General features: G+C 28.9%; 1 protein-coding gene across 3 annotated transcripts in view; it reads left to right on the forward strand.

The window, feature by feature from the left end:
• Nucleotides 1-356: 356 nt before the first annotated feature.
• The window catches only part of LOC107436532 (Krueppel-like factor 2), a 192,658-nt gene continuing 171,488 nt past the window's right edge, over nt 357-21,526 (forward strand). For all 3 annotated transcript variants that reach the window (XM_043043127.2, XM_043043128.2, XM_043043129.2), the window contains exon 1: nt 357-790. Coding sequence is in view for 1 of the 3 variants with exons in the window: in XM_043043129.2 (XP_042899063.1) it covers nt 788-790 (3 nt within the window). In the remaining 2 variants the exon portion in view is untranslated. The remainder of the gene's footprint in view (nt 791-21,526) is intronic.

Below are 21,526 nucleotides of genomic sequence, written 5' to 3' on the forward strand. Positions count from 1 at the left end.
TATTTTAACTACGTCACAATAAATTTGCACAATGGGTTATTGGCGACGGTCTGGGAATCATCCCTGAGAATGATCCAATGGCATGCCCCCGAGGTGGTCTCCCTGGCTGAGCGGTATCGTTTGCCAAACGCTGTGCAAAGCGTGGAGGTATCGGGTTCGAATCCCATTGTTACCCATTGTATGTATCTTCGTGCTGTCCTTCTCTGTATTGTGCTATCTGTCTTTCTTTTTGACAAAGGTTTATAAGCCTGCAAATGTATTTAGATCCAATATACCTATAAGCCATGCCACCGGGACCTCCCTGACCAAGCGGTATTACCTACCGAATGCTAAGGTTGGAGGTAGCGGCTTCGAATCGCGTTGTTACCCAGGATGTCTGCGTGCAGTCTTTCTGTATTCTGCTATCTGTCTTTTTATTTGACAAAAGTTTATAAGCCTAAATTGAGCACACAAACCTGCAAATGTATGTAGATCCAATAAACCATGCCGCCATTTAATTCTATAGTGAACATAATATGAGATGAGAGGTGAGCAATTGAGGCTTTAGTTTCGATATACAAAATGCATGTTTTTAAGTCGTCAAGAGCCTTAACTAGAAGAAAAAAATAGTTTGGTTAAAGTTCTTATAAGCGAAGGGATTAACCGGAAAAGATTTGACGCCCATATTTAGCGTCTCTTAAAATATCAATTTTTGAAGTCACAATGTGTCTGAAACTTGTGTTGTGTTTCTTCGGGATTAAATTTTGTGGACATTTTTTCTTTCAGAGAAAAATATCAACATCTTCCAATGGTAAGTTTTTAAACATTAATTTATTTTTGACCTTATTGATTTATTGTGAGCTTTGTCAATAAATGTAGACTGCCTCAAAAGTTTCAGTTTTCAAACTTGAAAACGATTGAACATAGAATAAAGAAATTTGGAAGAAAGTATATGAATGGGTATATAAAGTGTGTTTAAAATTTCAAATACATTGTTCTCAGAATTCTGATACGCTTTGTTATTTTAATACTAGTAATATACCAAGATTTATTGAATTTCCAAAGTAGTGCCCTTTCTTTCTAAAGAGGGTTAATCGGCACTGTAAACTTTCATTGATATCGTAAATATTATTAATTTTCTTTAAATATTTGTTAAAACTGATATTCAGTAATGCGAAAAAGAAAACATATTTAATTCGGAAAAATGAATTATGAACACTGTAATCTAGTTATTCTATATAAGAAACCAACTGATTTTTTTTTTGTTTATGACTTTAATTCCTGACTTCTTCGCTTCATGTATGAAAATTCATGGGTAAAAAAAATTCTGTGCATAAAATAGATACCAATTACTTAAATTCAAAGTACAGTTTTATGAAATAGCTCACCTCGAATTTTTATTGTTAACTCGAGTATTGTATTGTCTTTTTACAGCTGTACAGTTCACCAAAAAGCACGGGCCACTTTGAATAACTTTTGATCTAATGATCAGATCTTCACGTTTCAGGACTAATGGTTCGAGGAGGGGGTGCTAATGTTTAGTGCAAATATGCTAATTATTATAATATGCTAAAGTTTGGTCAAGAGAGTGACCCAAAGTTTTGGCCCCCCTAATGTTAGTTTTACTTTTTTTGTGGTTCCCCATATATCTATAACTTTTTTAAATGAAATGAAAACTTTTTGCACTCAATCATAAAATTCATGCATCCAAAAATAATTGCATGCTAAAAATAAATTTTAGTAAATATTTATTATTTAATTTAATAATAGTCTAAAAATTTTGTATTGTAACGTATAAAATTTTTGCAGCATTTTAAAGTATCGAATTTTACATGGCAAATTACAAAATTTGAGCGAAAATGGTAGAATAGTTTCTGAGAAATGAATTTTAAAAAAGTGGTATGTTTAAAACTCGATTTCTCAGCAACTCTTCAACCAAATTTGCTCAAATTTTTGTATTTTGCCATGTAATATTAGATACTTTAAAATCATGGGGAAAAATTTATACCTCCAAATTTTTTTGATCATTATTGAATAAAATCGATTACAAAATTCCACCCGGACAGACATACACGAAGGCAAGTTTATATAAACGTGGTAATAAAAAGTAATATTTTTAAAAACCACGTTTTAGTAGTGGAGAATAATAATTAAGAAAAAAATTGAAAAACGAAAAACGTGGGGCGCATGAAATNGAAGTTAGAATAAAAAATAACGTTTATTGAAATTTATTATTTTTTTTTCGTGAAATTATCTTTGGAAAACGAATTTTATAATTGTGTTCAAAACTTTTTCAATTTACTTAAAAAGTTCTCGAGATACAGTGAAATACACAGAAATAAAATTAACATCAATTGGTCAAAACTTTGGACAGCTCTCCTGACCAAACAATGGGACCATATATTCCAGTTTGTGGCTATACCAATATTTCGGAAATCCGAATCCGTCGGAAAAAAAAGGTATGTTTATTCAGAGAAAGTACGTATTTGTCTGTGATTTCGTTACCTAAACTATCGTCTGCACTAAATAATTAACATATTTAAAGTCACCCCATCAAACCATTAAGAATTAGTCCCAAAACGAGAAGATTTGATCATTAGGTCAAAAGTTATCCAGGATGGTCCGTTTTATTTTGGGCCATTGTATTTATTGACTGTTTACTTCTTTATTATTGACACTTTCTATACTTTATTTGCTAAAAAGGGTTTTCGCTACTAATCTCTCCTTTATTTAAATGTAAGATTATAGGAGATAGCTCTTGTTTTCCTAACTCTAAATTATTTTTTTTCTAAAAAAAAATCTACGTAAAAATTATTAAATTTTTAAGATGTTTGTAATTTAATATGCTCTAGGTAAGATATTCGTATTATTTAATTTCTCGATAATGATTTGATAACAATTTTCTCTACTTTTTGGGGTCCTAAAATAATTTTCAAACTGTTATTGACTATTTTTATTGATTATAGACTTGTTAAAATGTAGAAAAAACGTGGAAAAAATTACAGAATAATGAAGAAAGAGAACGAGAAAATTATTTTTAAAAAAAATAACAATTTAATGAGTTCTATGTACTTGCAGCTTATTTATGCGCAGTAAATAAAACGTAAAACTTTTTGATTTACGTAATTTTCTGCATTTTTCTCTTTTTTGTTATTTGTATCTATTTATTGTGCTATATATATATATATATATATATGCTTACTTTAATAATTATAGACTAGATATATTATTAAAACTTTGTCTAAATTTGATTTTTTATAAGAAGAAATTTTAAAAAAAATATTAAATTTTCTAGTAAAGGTTCATTGATTAATTTATAAATTACTCAAAAATGTTAATTGTCCGTATTTTCTGAATTTCTTTGCTTAGAAAATATTTTTTTCAAAAAATAAATATCAGTTTTAACTAGCCTCATTTATTTTTACTACATCATCTTTCATTGAGATCCATCAATGTCTGAAAACAATTTTGCTCTTCATCTAATAGAAATTAATTCGCCTACCGCATTTCATCCTATTAGAGAATTTTAAGGCTTGGAATTCGGTCATTGTTTGCTGTTTAGATAAAAAAAAAAAGAAAATAACAAAAATAAGCCGCCGCTTTGGGGAATGGCAAAATTAATAAGCTAATAACTTATATTAGTTGATGGCTCTATTATTAAATGGCATGAGGTTTCGATTTAGAACTTCTTGTTTTTTGTACACGGATCACGTTTAATAAACAACAGCATTTATCAAGTTTTTTTTAAAAGATAAAAGTAGTTTCAATTATTTCTCGCTGATAATATTTCGTGGATTATATGAAGTATATTGAAAATGTAATGGTAAATTATGAAAATTTTTACGAAACTTTTATTTGCAGTCATTTTTGCTGTTATTAATGTATTTTTAATTATTTCTAGTTACGTTTTAATTCAATAAAATTTTTTTGATTTAATCTTCGTATTTTACGTACTTGAGTGAAATTGCTTGATGTTTTATGAAGGTATTCAACTGGTTTAGATACAGCTCTTTTTATGCCCCAATTTAAATTTTTATTTCGCCCCGATGAAACATTTTAAATGCATGTATATATTACTATACCAATTCTTATCGTAACAAAATGTATCACTATGTATATCCTTTTTTTCTGATTAAAATGAAATCCTAAATATGTGCTACATGTCGGTGTTCACTAGGGTGTCACGTTTTTTTACTGCCAAAAAGTGGTCAATTCCTGCCCAAAACCTGACAAAAAAGGGCAATTTACGTGAACATTAAAAATAAAATTGTTTCAAATCAAATAATGTGCTCTGTGAGAAGTATTGTCTCAAAATTTCGAAATTTTTCAATACAAATGCTTAAATTGTTTTACTCACAGAAAATACTATTCGATTTGGAAAAAAAAAACCAGGCTCATTTGAATTTGTTATTTTTGACTGGTAGTGCATTTCGCTTAGAAAAAAAGTTTAAAAAGGCATTCTAGTGTTCACATTATTTTTAACCTGTTACGAAAATGTTTGGTATAGCATATCATTATGATGTTTTATTTGAGAAAAAGAGATAGTTTGTAACAGTTTGTTAAGAATACGCGCATTTTCGTCAACAATTTTTTTTTCCTGCATTAGAGCATATTACGCTTTGCCATTGACGTTTGTCTTTGTCTCTATATTTTCTATTTGATGTCATTTCTTCTTTTACTATTGGAAGTATGAATTATGAAAAAATAATAATTAAATAAGTAGGAAGTGTCATCTTTAAAAAAAATTAAAACGTCATAGTAAAATGAGGAATAAATAAATAGGGACTGAAATTACTATATTAAGAAGTCACGTCCCACCTCCCGTTTTTCCTGCATACATAACAAATCACTTTTAATGCGTCACTATACTTTTTTTCTACTTAACGTAATTTCTTCTCTTACTATAACGAGTGGAAGTATGGATTATGAAAAAATTTTTTTTCAAGGAGTATTTAAATAAATAAGAATTGCCATCATTATAAAAGAGTTTGTTAAAACGTCAAAATAAGAAAAATAAATAATTGGGAACTTATATTACTATATAAAAAAGCCAATTTCCCCCTCTTCTCGGAATTTAGGCAAAGTTTTTGTTTTTTGTCTTCAAGATAGTTTTTTTTTCTTAAAAAACGTAATTTGAGAGTAGTATATTTTTGGGAGAAGTAAGGAGTAAAATAAAGGCCTAGGTTTTTAAGATTAGATTAGAAGAATCACTGATTAAATTTTTTCAGAAAGCATATGTATTTTTTCCCAAAAATGTAAAGCAGTAAAATTATTCGGTTAGTAATTTTGAGCAAGAACAAAATTGATTTATATTATTATTTAAACAAATGAAAAACAATTTAGGTGATACTAATTAGTTCTTTTAACATTATATCAAGCAAGAACAAAATTATTGTCCAAAAATTTAAAAATGGACAAAAATGTATAAAATTTAAATATATAAATAGCAATAGACATAAAATTTAAAAATTGACTTTGAAAAATGTTAATTGTAGAATGGTATGAAAAATCAGCAAAAATTCTAAACTAATGCCAATTTAACTTAATAACGCCAACATCAGTTCATTTGTGAAAATTAAATAAAGATGATTTTCGAATTTTCTCTATATTTCGATTTTTTTGTGTCTATTAAGTTCGAATGGGAGATCGCTTAAAACAAACAAACTAAGGCTCGACAAGGTAATTAAAATATAGGTAGAACCAATAATTAATATTTAACAAGAAGTTTGAAAACTTTTTTTAAACTTAAAAATATTTTTAACTTGAAGTCAACATCACATTATTGTAACACCCTTAAAGCATGAATTAAAAAATAGAAAAAATAATTAAATAATAAATGAGGAAATTTTTGGAAAATTTCAGAAAGTTTGATCCACAGATGCTTCATTATCGAGTATTATACTAGGATAAAACCTATTATTTATTTTTCTTTTTTCCTCCGAAAACTTCCTTCTTAAATCCCTTTTAAGCCAAATATCAGCCGCCATCTATCATAAGTCCGCCAATGAGGGCTGCACGCTTTCCTCACGTGACCTCATATTCCCCATTAAGTACTCATTTCTTAATTAATGACCGCAGGTGGTCATTAATGTGAGTTGAAAACTAATTAAAACGTTTTGCACTAACCGCACTCAGACTTAACATGTCTCCTCCCCCCCTCCCAGTACATTCACTAGTGCATTTTGGAGTAGATAAGGTGAGGGGGAGAAAGGGGGGAAATAACTCTCGCCAAAAGAGAAACAATTAACTAATTTTGGTTCGTTTATAAATATTATATGAATGAAAGATTGAGAAAATTGGTAATTTTAATGTTCGAACTGTGAAAGATTATGAAAAGAATATTTTATTATCGAATATCAACATTTCATTTTCCTCTATCAGATTCAAATGAAAATGAGATTCATCAAAATTAAGAAAATATCGGACTCTAAAATATCGCTGATGATGTTTTCAATTGATATCCACTCGCTGGTATTTAATAAATAAATAAATATTGAGGAGAAATGATATTTTATTTATTGATATGCATTTTAACAAATTGAGAGGAGGGAAAATTACGTTTGTTTATAACTAATTTGTTCAAACTGTTGAAATATTTTGCAAGAAAGAAAGTTTCTTGAATCTTTTGAAGACGACTGGTACAAAAGTTATACCCAAAGTCTGTTTTTAATTGTTATAAAAGTATTTGATAAATGGGAGACAAATACTTTTTTATGGAGCCATATTTCCTTCGTCTTCAATCTTACAAAAATCTCTTATGTATCAAATACTTTTATAACAAAACAAAAAAATTCTTGTGGTACAACTGTTGTACCAGCCGTCTCCAAAAGATTAAAGCAAATTCATCTTTAAATAAGAAAGATATTCAATTCAAATAATACAAAAAAATACTTTTCTTTTAGATAAATAATAGCTATTGTTATCTAAGGTAAAAAGCTGACAGTAATTAAACTTTTGAGTAATATTTTATTTTTAGGAGTACATTTCTTTAAGAATTAAGTAAGTTAATTAAATATCATTTATAAGAATTTAATACAATCCATATGTTGCGAAACTTTTCATCTAATGCCAACTAGAATTGTTTTAGTGTTTATTAAATTAAAATAGTTTAAAAATATACTCTCCAATGTGCTATTGAAACACATGAAACATATGTTTTTTTAAGTGCTGCTATATTTAGTTTTTCTTTCCATTGCTACATAGCTGACTTTTAAATATTATAAATTAATGGAAAGGGTAAAAGTCATAGTGAGAAAAAACATGGTGAAATGTGTAAGCCATTGCCTATCATTAAAAATAAATATGTATCTTTAATGCATTTGAATTTTCTAATTTCTGTTTTTAAACATCCTAAAAATCAACCTTAAAAAAATGTTCTTTCTTAAATTGTTTGCATCAAAATTATTAAATATTTTAATAATGTAACAATTATTATTTTATTTAAGAGTTAGGCACACAAATCTAGAATTTATACAATATATTTCCAAAACCAAATTAAAAAAACTGATACAATTCCGAATATACTCCACCCTACAATAATTAGAAGAGACATTGAGTTTTTAAATTTTTCTAGATGTCTCAATAAATACTTAACGGATTATTTAATAACTTTAGAGTTGCTTAGATCAATTTTCTAAGTAGTTTTTACACTTTTTAGAAAACGATCACAAGTAGCTTTGTTCAAAACGATCAGGTTTTTTTTTTTTAAATTTTGTTTTGTATCATAAGATAAAATCGATAACCAATGATAATATCATACAATAATCGTCCGGAAACCAAATTGTGATGATATAAGGAAAGAAAGCATGCGAAAGAAAACATATAGTTTGTCTAAAGTAAGAACTCCCCTAGCCATTCGTCTGGACCAGTGGCTGTGAGTATGGTTACGAGGTATAACTATTTCAGGTAGGGGTGTGGGTCAAAGGGCAGGTTTCGGCTCAGATTGGAGAGAGAAAGGGAATCTTTTCCTGTTAGCCGTAGAGTGAAGAGAAGCTACCCTCCTTGAATCTCTTGAATCGATAGCAGCAGACGGCCTCAGACTTTGCGGCTGGGGGAGTTCTTACCGTAGACAAACTATACTTCTGTGGGAGATGATCCCCACAATGCCGGTTTTACTTTTAATAAACCTTGTTTAATAGTATATACAAGAAGTAAAATTTCAGGAAAACCCCAGATCATTTTAAGCTTTGTTTTAAAAAGTCGAAAAAATTGCTTGAAGCATTTTAAATTTTTATGGCTTTGAAATCGAACATTTTTTATTAGTTTCCAAATAGTATTCACTATAAACTAAAGAAATTTTTTTTTTTGAATTTTTTCGGTCATGCACAATATAAAAGAACTACTTTAAATAATCCTATCTTGCGCTGCTTTTAATGATTTTTTTATATATATTTTAATTATTAGACTCACTGAAAGTCTCTATGTAAAATTTTAATTATCAGGTGATACTATACAGCTTTATTGTTTTGACACGGCAGAAGCCGGCGGTTCGTGCATCAATTGGTTAACATTGTAATGTAATACATTAAAAATAAATACAAATAGGAAGAATATAAAAAAATCCTTCCTTCCTTCCTCAATGGCACGACAGCCCCGGGTGGGCCCTGGCCTTCTCAATCAACTTCCTCCAGGCCTGCCTCTGCCTGGCAGTTGTCTTCCAGTTTGAGACTTTTAAGACTGAAAAGTCTCTTTCCACGCAGTCGGCCCATCTCAGCTTTGGTCGACCTCTGGGCCTTGATCCGATGGGCTGAGTCGAAAAGATTATATTTGTCGAATCACCTATCACAATTAAAAAATCACCTAAATAAAAACCCGTGGCAGGTATGTTTAAAGATAAAAGTATTGCCTATAAACTCGTGCAAAACATGTGATTATTAAAAAACTATAGTGCCTCTAATAATTAGGTCTAATTATTATAATATACTAATATAATACCTGATATAATAAATATTCTATATTTATATAATATATCGTCTAATTTATCAAATCGTCGAATTTATATCATGTATCGCATCGATTGATTCACGAACGTAAACAAGTACAAACCGGTTTCAGTCGCGTCAAAACATATATAGATTATCGAAATTTTGCAAAAAAGAAATTTTTGATCCATAAATTTTTAAAAAATTCAATTAAAAATTGTAGTTTAGATAATTTTAGTAGTTTTAGACTTAAGACATTTTCATTGAAAATAAAAGTTTTTCAATTAAAAGCAAAATATTTTCATATTTATTAATAAGTTAAATCTACTTTTAAAACTATGTCAATAGCATCAATATATCATATGAGCTTAATCTTTTTTTTAAGATTGATTATATCAATAACACCAATTCTTTTTCTTATTTCAATTTTTAAAGAAACAAAATTATTATCATTGAAATTTATAAATATTTTTCGATCATCAAAATATTATCCCTTTTTTTTAATATTTAAGAAACGAGTCCCTTCACCGAATAAGTTATTAGTGTTAATTAATATTCATTTATTAAGGAAATTTTTTCAATTAAAAGTAAAAAGAGAGCGTAAAAATTCGAAGTATTGTTCTCTCTCTNTTTTTTTTTTTTTTTTTTTTTTTTTTTTTTTTTTTTTTTTTTGATTAATTGATCTTCTGTAGGTTGGAAATCGGTAGCTGTTTTAATCGAAGGTTCTCTTGATTTTTGAAGGAAATATCATTAACTCTTTTTTTTTCTTGTTCCTTTTAATAAATTCTCCCCTTTTTTTTCTTCTTGCATTTCGTTCTCAAAGAACAGATCACGCACACCTTAAAGTCACGATTAAGAGATATTTTTTCGATTTTTTACGCGTGCTTAAAATTCTCTTTTTACGATAAATCAAGTTTTCAGTAGAATATTTGAAAAACAAAATTACCCTAAATGTCACAAACCGATCACGAGGATTTTTATTATACTGTAATACGAGAGATATTGAAATTTTTATAACACGATTTATGTATTTAAAAAAAATATCAGTATTTCATAATTTTTCTCGATAATTTTCCAATTTATGTCATTTATATTTTTATGTATATTAGTCAATAATTTTGTTATTTTACTGAATATTCAAGACAGTATTTGAATTATTATAGCATTAAAAGTAGTATTTGAAGTATTAAAGAAATTATTAAAATAAAGTATTTGAGATATTATGGCATTGAAAGTAGCATTGGAAATGTTAAAAACAGTATTTGAGATATTAATACATTAAAAGTAGTATTTGAAGTATTAAAGACAGTATTTGAGATATTATTGCAAAAAAAGCTATCCTATTTAATAATATTCGTCTCATTATAATATGCGGTATGTATCCTTGTAATAATTATGATATCATCGTTGTCAATAATTATCATGCATGCAATATTTTTTGTATGTACTAGGTATTCAGGATATATTGTTAAAATGCTTTTAAAATATTGCTATCACAATGTTTGACAAAAAAGTTGCTCAGATTTAGCATAAAAAAAGTACCTATTAAATATGAGATAATTTTTGTTTCGTTTATAAACGTTACAGTCATAAAGTGCCTGTAGAACTTAGGTCACCTTTTGAAGTATGCAAAATTTATTTGCAAACAGTTTGTTGACAGTTTGTTGTAGAAACTTATGTTCATGAAATATAAAAATGTAAAGTTACAATAAAAGTAATGAAACATTTATGAATCAAACGGTGTCAAGGGTAGTGCGCCATATTTTGAAAATATTTCAACAATTAATGTCCGAAATCAGTTTAGGATTATGTGCTTAAGCTAAGCATTTTATTTATTCAATTATGTTATTCTTTGCCAAAAAAACAGAATTTTGTATTGAGTGTCAAAAAGATAAATAACTTGTAAATAGTCTAGAATTCAAATAAAGAAAAAGTTTGATTTTTCTTTTATAACCATGCGCTTTATCTTTATTTATTTATGTTAAAAGCTGTTTTAAAATCCGCTGAATTATCAATGCTTACATTTTCTTTCGTTCGAATAACGTTTAATCATGTTTAGAAGCATGTTTCTTCTGATAAACAGATGCCGAGACATTCTACTGGAGAAAAAAACAAGCCTTAATCGACTATTTGGTTTTGCTATTTATTCTTTTGAAAGATTTATCTCTCGATATTGTCGATCAAATCAAAGAAAACATAATTTAAGAGTGTTTTAATGAAAAGTTTTTTTCTTCCTTCCTACTGGTTGTGAAAAAACATTTTTCACCTTTAGTAATATTCGATGTAAATGGAAGATGAGGTCAAGCGAATTTGTTGCTTTGCTGATTCATATCGTTCAGTGGGTGGGTTTTAACGTAAGCAAGATAGATTGGGAACCAAGAGAAATTAGAATTTAACTAGGCGACTATTAAGCAATTATTTTTTTATTCTCGAGATTGGCTCCAATAGATGTTTATTTATTTAACACATAAATTGCTTAGAAGTTTTATCTTAATATTCATTTATTATTGCTATTGGTTTTTTTTTTTTTTTTTTTTTTTTTTTTTTTTTTTTNGAGTGTTTGAAAATTATTTTGCAATATATTTAATCAAGTGTATAAATTTATACCTTTTGGAAGTTGTTAAAAAATATTTTGCAATATATTTAATTCATTGCATGAATTTATACCTTTTGAAAGCTGTTTAAAATTGTTTAAAAATATTTCGTAATATATTTAATTCAGTGAATGAATTGACACATTTTTGTAAGTTGTTTAAAAAGGTTTAAAAAATATTTTGCAATATATTTAAGTGTAAGAATTTATGTCTTTTGGTAAATTTTTTTTGGAGTATTTAAAAAATATTTTGCTATATATATAATTAGGTGTATCAATTTATACCTTTTTTCAAGTTATTTTTACACCTAAGCTTGAAAAAGGGGGATATTAAATATTATTATACTTAGTAATGTTTACTACATAACGCATTTTTAAATTAACAACATAATATACGAATAATATGCAAAATAAACAACATAAAATGCGAAATAAACAACATAAGAATTTGGAAAACTCCAAGCATTCTATGCCCCGCAAGATACAACCCAAAAAATAACTTAAAGTGATATTTTACGCAAATGTAGCCAAAGAAGCGATAACGCTCAAAACACAGCAAACCTTACACTCGAGTCGCGATGACTCAGGAGATAGAACATTCCCATGATGTGAATCAGGTTCGAATCCCAGTGTTGTCTGGTCGATACGAATCCCGCATCCGGCTTGCACCCACCACAGTGCTGACGTGAAATATTCACTGTGGTAGGCGGATCATGGGTTAGAGTCCCGTTGCCGTCAGGCTAACCGTGTGAGGTTATCGTGGTCTTTTCCATGTAACGCAAATGCGGGTTGCCTCCATCAGAAAGTTCTCCTCGAAGGCAAATTTCTCCCGATACATGATCCTTGTCTTCTGGTTTGGGTTCAAAACTACAAGGCTACGGAGTTGAACATTCGTGGTCGTAAACCCAAAAATTGGGTCGGCTGCTTAACGACAGTCATAAGAAAAAACTTTACACTTTATTTCTGTTGTGATATTATTTTTCTTAAATTTGTTTAAGGCTGACAACTAGTTAGAATTTATAAATTTCAGAAAACTCTTATGAATACTAAAATGACTCACAAATTTAAACATAAATCACATTAATGAAACTTCCTAGAATACTAAGCCTGTTCACGCAGCGCCTCGTAAGAATGACATTAAGCGAAGGGATACACCGGAAGTTTTCTAAATATCTTCAGGTTTTAGGAAGCTTGTTATTGTTTATATTCAGTTAACCATCTTTCTTAATTTTGGTCCTAGAAGGAAAGGAATCTTGGTTCAGCATTGAAAGCCATTCTAAGACCAATATTAAAAAATCTATACATTCCAGTATTGGCTCCTCGTTACATGTTCTTATTGGACTCAGAATTAGCCAATTTTGGAACCAACTGGGGCCAATTACAACAATTTGCGTTAAATGGAGAGGAAAACCACGAACACTTTCCACGTTTAGCCTGACAGAAAGGGCACTCTAACCGGTGATCGATCCATCTACCACTGAGGATATTTTACGCCAGCACTGTTGTCGGTGCGAGCCGGGTGCGGAATTTGAATCGCCCAGCTATCGTTGGGATCGAACTCGGATAACCTCATTGGGAGGTGAGCGTTCTATCCCCTGAACCACCACGGCTCGAAGTAATGCTTTTAAATAAAAAATAAGCATTTTTTATAATTACTGTGATTTTATAATAATTAGCTGTTAGGTTAAGTTTTGCATATATTTAACTAACGCCCTCTGTTTTAATTATAAAAATGACACAAAACACTTGAAAGGGAAAATATAGTTTTACCAAAATAAATAAGTTTCTGGTCTATTTCTTATAATTTGAATAATACAATCACCGCATTAACTGGCAAATGTATTAGTAAATTGAATAAAAAATTCATATACGTTTCATAAATAAATTAGAAAACTATTGAAACTTCCAACTTTTTGGAATCTGGTTTAAGTAAAAGTTATGTGTAACGCGAAATTAAAATAAATTAAACCCGCATAAATTTAATTGAAAACATTAATTTTAATATATCTTCCGTACTCGCGTTCTTTTCAATCCGGTCTGATAAAAATCTTTCGCTTCTAAAACACCTTTCACTATCGTCTGCAGAAAACTGGAAATTGTTCTGATAAAATCGCTTTTTACCTCATAAAAACTTTCTTTTTTTTTTCTTTTGGATACATCGCATCAAAAAGATACGAATTTAATCAAGTAAATGCAACCCAGAAATTTCATCACTTTTTTTCCATAACAATAATACTCTAGAAAAACGCCGGATGCAAAAAGAAAAAAAAAAAGTTCCTTTTAATTTTCTACTAGAAATAAGAAAGCAAGCTCTTGAGAAAATGATGGGGATAGGGGAGAACGTTGTCTGGTAACTATGGCAACGTGTGTAGCTGACTGAATTCTAACTGTCATATGACTTGAGATGGAGGCAGGAAAAAAACTGACACATTTTTTATTACGATTCGTAGAAATTTTTGGGAGAAGAACTAAATATTTATGCGGTAAACTCCTTTTTGTTCTTTCTTCCATTTGTAGCGACTGATCTATTTATCGATTATTTATACACTTTTTGGTGTTTACTCCGTCAAATAAGGCTTCATCTAAAATAATTACTTTTTCCAAACAAAATTTAACATTTTGTTCTAAATGTGGTATTTAGAACTAACCGTAGTTTAGAGCTATATTATTTTTTCGAATGAATTTGTGCATAAACGAAAGATATTTTATTTTATAACCGTTTTAGAACAGTAGATCCTTTTTTGGGGGTTTTACGGAGACTACTAATGTTCAACTCCGTAGCCTTGCAAGTTTGAACACAATACAGAAGACAAAAATTATCGTTTATATCCGAAACTTAATACGATGCTTAGTTGAATTATAATGTTAAAATTATCGTTAATATCCCAAACTTAATATGGTGTTTAAACTATATTGTTAAATTTATAGCTACTATCGCAAACTTTATATGGTATTTAGTTGAACTATATTGTTAAAATTATCGTTAGTATCGCAAACTTAATATGGTGTTTAAACTATATTGTTAAATTTATAGCTGCTATCGCAAACTTTATATGGTATTTAGTTGAACTATATTGTTAAAAATATCTTTAGTATCGCAAACTTAATATGGTACTTAAACTATATTGTTAAATTTATAGCTACTATCGGAAACTTTATATAATATTTAGTTGAACTATATTGTTAAAATTATCTTTAGTATCGCAAACTTAATATGGTGGTTAAACTATGTATATTGTTCAAAATTATCGTTAATATCGCAAACGTAATATGGCGTTTAGTTGAATTATATTGTTAAAATTATCATTAATATCGTAAACTTACTATGGTGTTTAGTTAAACTATATGTTCGTTAAAATTAACGTCATTGTCGCAACTTAATAGTGCTAAGTGTGTTGTAAGTGATAAGTGTGCAACTTTAATAAGTTGAATCACAGTATTGTACTTCTTAAACTTTATTGCTATCAAGTTTCAACTTGAGCTGCAAAATAGTTCAATATGACAACTTATACTAAGGGTGCAACAAATTTGGATCTAGTTATGGTATAACTTTGAACCGGTTCTTCTGAAAGTGCATATATTCAACCGAAATATGTTAAAAACTCAATCAGTTAACACGTTGAATGCCATTGGGATCACCGGTGACCAGCACTGATTTGTTTGTAGCACCACGGGGGTCACCGGTGACGGGAGAAGCCAAGATTATTAAAAACACATAATTCGAGAAAATTTTTAATGTTTTTAATTTTTTTTAAATATTATTATCGTTACTAAAATGGTTTGAAAAAATCAATACAATACATACTGAGAAAATTATTTTGGCAAGACGGGCGAACCATGTAAAATTAGCGTGACATTCAACGTGTTAGACTTTTCTATTTTTTTAAACTGACTAAACAATGTAGCAAGTAAACTCATTCAAAACTCAACTGTGTCCCGTGGATTGTCAGCACAGAAAATGATGAATCACAACCAAATTACCATTTCTATTAAACGCTGATTTAAGAGGAGAGAAGAAAAAAAAGTAAACAACACCTGAATTTTGGGAATGGCAAAAAAAAGAAGGAAAAAAAATTAGATTATATTTAACAAGACTAAGACGAATAATGCCCTATCAGTCTCCCTACCTTCAATTACATTTACAGAAAATGAAAAGCATATGAATATCGAGGGTGAGGTGTTGCTCCCCCTCAATTTCATTTCTGAGGTGTCTCTCAGCTACCGCTATCTACCTGCTGATAAAAAAAAAAAGCCCCCCTCCCTACGGTGTAGTTACCTTTTGCCGAAAATGTAAGTTCAAAGTTCAGACATGTCACAAAACAGAAAAAGCGTTAAATATCTTGGCGTTTGTGAACGGAGAGTTCAGACGTTTGCAAGGAAACGAATCCGCTACATTGTAGTTTGCATTGATAGCGCAAAATTTACTAACCGGTATAAATATGAAAAATAGTTGCTGTTATAGATTTTTCTAAATTAACGGTAAATCTTACTATACGTAAAACCCCAATCAAGGTGTCGCGGTTTTTCAGTGTTGTCAATACGTTTTTATTGGCTGGAAAATCACGTGGTAGGATCCAGTTTTCCCACATTAATTTTCCTATTGGTTTGGTTGTCATCTGCATAAAATTGATAAAAGTCATAAAGTTATTGCTGTCCTATAAATATTTTTTGTTTCCCTAATTGGGTATACTATAGCCTACGTCACAGATCGTGTTATTCCTACTAAATTTAACTAGTAAACACCATTTTCTGCGAACCTGATTTCTAGCAACAAGTAAAAGCATCAAACGAAGTGTCTTGTTTATAAGTCGCTACTCGCCAGGTTGGAATTGTATTAGTCTAGTTCCTTTGGAAGTAATTTATATTGTTGTTTTACCGAAGTTTATGAATTTAGTAAACACTCAGTTTATTAATTAAACTAAAAGGTAAATGTTATTCCTAGTAAGTGGAAGTAGATGTGCTTTTTTCATATTATACCCAATTTAAAGGTTAAAATTACCTGTACTGTTATTATTACGTTTTTGATTTTGTTTGATTTCTAAAACTATGAGTTCAGGAGGATTGTTTAACTATTATTATTAGAACAACGTAATTCTACATTTTAAGATAAAGTTCTCTAAATCAGTGTCTGATCTTATGAACCTGTTTACAGTTATTATTTTTTGGTGCAAATTCCATTAATATACTATTACGGTTAAAGAGATTCGTTAAATGATTAACTTTCATGCACAAAGTGATGAATGCCAAAATTTGATCTAAAATACTTCCGTCCGCTTGATAAGCAAAAATATTAAATGACAGTTGTGAATTCACCAAATTAGTTGTAACAATAGACTTTTAATTTTAAATGTTTTTTCAAAAAGTGATTACTTAGAAAAATGATTTATGCTCACTTATAGATCACTAATAGTATCATAAAGAAAATATTTGGACGTGGGAAGTGGAGGTACAAGTGTTCTTTTCAGTACAAATATTTTTAGTTGAATAATTTCAACTGTTTTATGCTAAGACTATTGCGAAGCAATCACCTGGAGGGGTTTTTTCCCCTAAAAATTTCATGAAAGGCATTTGGATAGAAAAAGAAAAGTTTTTCAAAAATGAAAGTTTTCCGTCAAACTATTCCTTAAGATTGTTTTCTTTTTCAACATTCCATCCAAAATATTCCTATTGCATAACATAATATACAGAAACATCTGATTTGCTCAGAAAATCGCGATATTTAACAAAAGAAAAGAGACATTTCGTATCGTTATATTATCCCGAGCCTTTTCATGAGTTTTTTTTTTACAGCAAATAGATTTATTAGTTATTCAAAACCATAGAAACAACTATTTACCTTTTAAAAAAGGTTTCATAATATTTATTAGGAAAATCGTGATATGTAACGAAAAAAGTAAAGAAAAATATCGTTATATTGTTCCGAACCTCTTGATTGAAGTTTTTTTACAGCTAATAGTTTTATATGTAATACAAATCCATAGTAATAACTATTTATCTTTTTAAAAAGTTTCATTATTTTTTCTAGGAAAAAAAAACATTGCAAAAATAGATTCAGCCTGGATTATATATCGCTAACAAAGCAAAAATTACTATTCTAATATTTTGTTAGAAAACTCATTGTCATTCATTTATTTTTTTATACCCAACATAAAAACTCAATCTCGCCGTATTCTTATTGGCCAGAAAATCTGATGTTTTTAATCCTGTTTTGTCGCATGAAGATTCAAGTATCCCCATAACATCAAAGAAGTTATTGCTTACTTATAAAGTATTTCTCTCATCTTAGTTTAAAGATATTGATCAACAATATTTAATAATACTTTCTTAATATTCTCTACTATTATTACATTTTTTATTATGGTTGCTGTTTGAAATTAAAAGCTTAAAAAAGCCTCTCATTACAAAGTGTTCCTGTGATATTAAACAACATCTATGATAACGGTTCCTAACGGATATTGTAACGGGTATTGTAACGGTTCCTAAACCTACTAACTCTTCTGCAAATACGAAATGGTAAATAATTTATGTAGACCTTTTATTATGAGCTGTGTTCAATCAAAATATATGCAATAAAATTAATGAACATTATTAGGAATCCATTTTTCGCGTTATTATTAAAGAATCTTTTGAATAGAATTATTTAACTCGTTTTTTAAGCAACCAAATATTTAAAAAAAATTTGGTGAATTTGCAATGGTAAAAAAATTTATTATAAAATTCGTATAAACTTTATTATTTCTTATTATAAAATTTTAGAGTTACTGAAACTTTTCCATAATTCCTATGGCCTAATCGTAATCCCGTGAACGCTAAATATTTCTGTTATGTTATAAATATTTCTATATCTTCAGTTTGCTTTAAGAAAATTATCATTTCGGGGCAGATACGTTTGACTGGAGTTACGTAAAGTCTTGGACAAATCTAGGGCTTTAGAGTTACGTAAAAATGGTAGTAAAATAAGGTAAAAGGGTAGTAAGAAGGCAGATTCCCAAACGAACTTTCAACTTAGTTGACAGCTTACAATTTAATTTATAACAATCTCATTACTAATATTCGAAGTGGAAAATGTGAGCATTTAAAATGTAAGCATATAAGTGGTTGACCCCAAAATAACAGGAAAAAACCTTAGAAAGAAATTCTCAAGTTAATATAGGAAGTCAAGAAAACAACTTAATGGAGTTGCGCAACGAAAGTGTTCTAGGTTCAAGGCCGGGAATTTAGAAAACCTATTAATGCTTAACTGTTAGATCGAGAAGCTGCCAGATTTAATCAAGATATTTATGGTTTAGTTGTGTACAATACATCATTCATGAGAAGTTATATTTGTACTTCTTATTTTTATAAACTATATTTTGCTCGAAAAACCCAAATCATCCGGTACCGCACTAGTGAGGTATGAGGTCCGAGACTGCTTCGAAATTCTTTACAAAAAATATAGTCTGTTTTTTAAGTTTTTTTTTTCAATTCCTACTCATAATTCACACTCTACCTATATCTTGTTCAAATTTTCAATCGTTAATAAAATACAGTAGGGAACCGATTATCCGGAACTATCGGGACCATCGCTATTCCGGATAACTGATTTTTCCGGTTTTCTGAATCGCTACAAAAAGCCGTTTTTTTATTGTTAAACCCAACTAAAAATATATATATATTTGGAAATAATCTTAAAAAGAAGAAAAAACGATGAAGTAATACACTAATAATTATTTCCAAAATGATGGTAAGGTAAACATCTTTAAAAAAAGAAAGAAAAATCGTAAAATCCTATGAGGAAAAAAAATTCTTCAAAAAAACTTGCGAGAAAATTTATCGAATTTCGTTCCGGTTTTTTGGTTTTCCGGTTTTCTGATTTCCGGATAACGGGTTCTGCACTGTACTTAATATTCATCCATTGATGTTCAAATGCATGTTTCTAAAGTTGTAGTGGATGATGACAATTGGTAATAATACAGTTTTTTCAAATATTAATTCATTAAATGGGGATAAGCGAAGAATGAAATGAATCTTCTGATGGGTCAAGCGTTAGTCATTGTTTTAAATTTTACTATTCAGTTTTTTCACATATTTTAAAGATAACATAGGTGATAATTTCTAACTTATAGCTCGATTTGAACAAAAAAAATAGTTTATGGCGCACATTCAAATATTTTATATCTGCTGTGTCAGATAAAGTCAATGAAGAGCATGACGTGGCATCACGTGTGGGCCACGTCACCAAATTTTTACTTTTATAGTTGTCTGAAACCACGCCCCTTTTTTTTCCAATTCCTACTATTAGTTCATTGTCTCCTTTCTTGTTCAAATTTTCAAACATTATTAAAATACTTTTAATTCATCCACTAAAGTTCAAATACATTTTTTTTTCAAATATTGATTAATTAAATTATCAATTAATATTTGAAAATTTTAATTATTTAATAAAAAGTAACTAAAATAAAACTTTTCTTTGTCGCCCTAAGTAGGAATTGACTTTAAGTTTTTATTTCGTATTACTTGTTTAAAAAGAAAATAGCAGAGTATTTCTTTATCTATATAAAAACTACAATTATTTATAAAGAGTCTTAAATTCTACAAAATATAAAAAATAAGGCTTTTTGTGGTTTGAGAAAGGGATACGCAATAAAATTTGTCTTGGAGCCCGTTAAAACCTTTGTTCAGCTTTGGATGTTCAACTTTACACAAATTAGTGTATAAGAACATTCTACGGTAGAAATTGGTTTTACTCCACCATTGCCAGATTTTTTTTTAAAAATTTTTTTGAAAAAATTTTACAGCCAAGGCATGTCTACACAGTATTAACACAGTACAAAATGTTTCAATTGCTAGAGTAAATTTTCTACTCACATTTATTAAAAATAATTTAATTATTCCGGATGCTTATGAACGCGAAAATATTTGAAATTATTTTAATTTTTTTAGAGAGTGGGGTAGAAATTTTTATACCTACAATAAATAAGTAATGTGATATCACCTGAAGTTGCTTAAAATACGAATTGAATTAAAAATTATTTGCTTTCCATCCATTTAAACAGCCAATAGCTGAAAAATAATTAAACAATATACAGGCCGGAGACTTGTGCTTCGAATTTCGCGATGTTGTGTCATTTAATATATGCACAAAACTGATTGAAAAATCTTCTATGATTCTTTCATTATTGTTGTTCGAAATGAGCTTACCTATAAAAATGACGCGATCGCTCTTATTTCTGACACCCACGGGAGGTGTTGAGCAGTTTCGAATAAAAACAGAACGAAATAGAACCATTCATGTTTTGCAATTCCGTCCATCGATTTTTTTTTTATCCGAATGAATATTCATAGAGAAAATGTGAAGAACTTGAAGCTTCTTTAACAGAAGGGGGTAATTCACACAAACATAAATTCTGGAATTTTATACACCTGTAAGAATGAAACTGACAAGTAGGAATCGATTTTGGGGGTCACAGATCACCCTACTGCACCCTAAAAAGATGTTTTTTATCATCGGAAATGGCTGAAAGAACGGCACTCGCTTGTGAAATAAAAAATGAATAAAATATTTTGATGTAGAAATTTGATTTGAAAATTTATGTCCTTGTCATAAAATGATTGTATGTATGTTTTTAGATTGAATTAGATTTTAATAATAAAATAAATTAGGCACTATGTTAAAAAATGCTAACTTTTTAAAGTAAAGTTTCAAGTTTAAAAAATAAATAAACAAGTAATATATAAAAAAAAGTAAAGTAAATTCCTACTTAAGTCAACAAAGACAAGTTTAATTTTAGTTACTTTTTATTAAATAGATAAATTTATTTTCTCTCATATGAAACTAAAATTAATGAACATTTAATGAATGAATTAATATTTGAAAAATTGTATTAACAACAAGTGTCATCCACAAAAAGTTTAAAAAAATGTATTTGATCTTAAGTGGATGAATGAAAAGTATTTTAATTAACGATTGAAAATGTGAACAAGGTATATGGGTGAGTGTAAACTAATAGTGGGAATTGTATGAAAAGAATAAAATTGCATTAGAATTGTTTCT

The sequence above is a fragment of the Parasteatoda tepidariorum genome, chromosome 3 (genome assembly GCF_043381705.1).
Source record: "Parasteatoda tepidariorum isolate YZ-2023 chromosome 3, CAS_Ptep_4.0, whole genome shotgun sequence".
Classification (NCBI taxonomy): domain Eukaryota; kingdom Metazoa; phylum Arthropoda; class Arachnida; order Araneae; family Theridiidae; genus Parasteatoda; species Parasteatoda tepidariorum.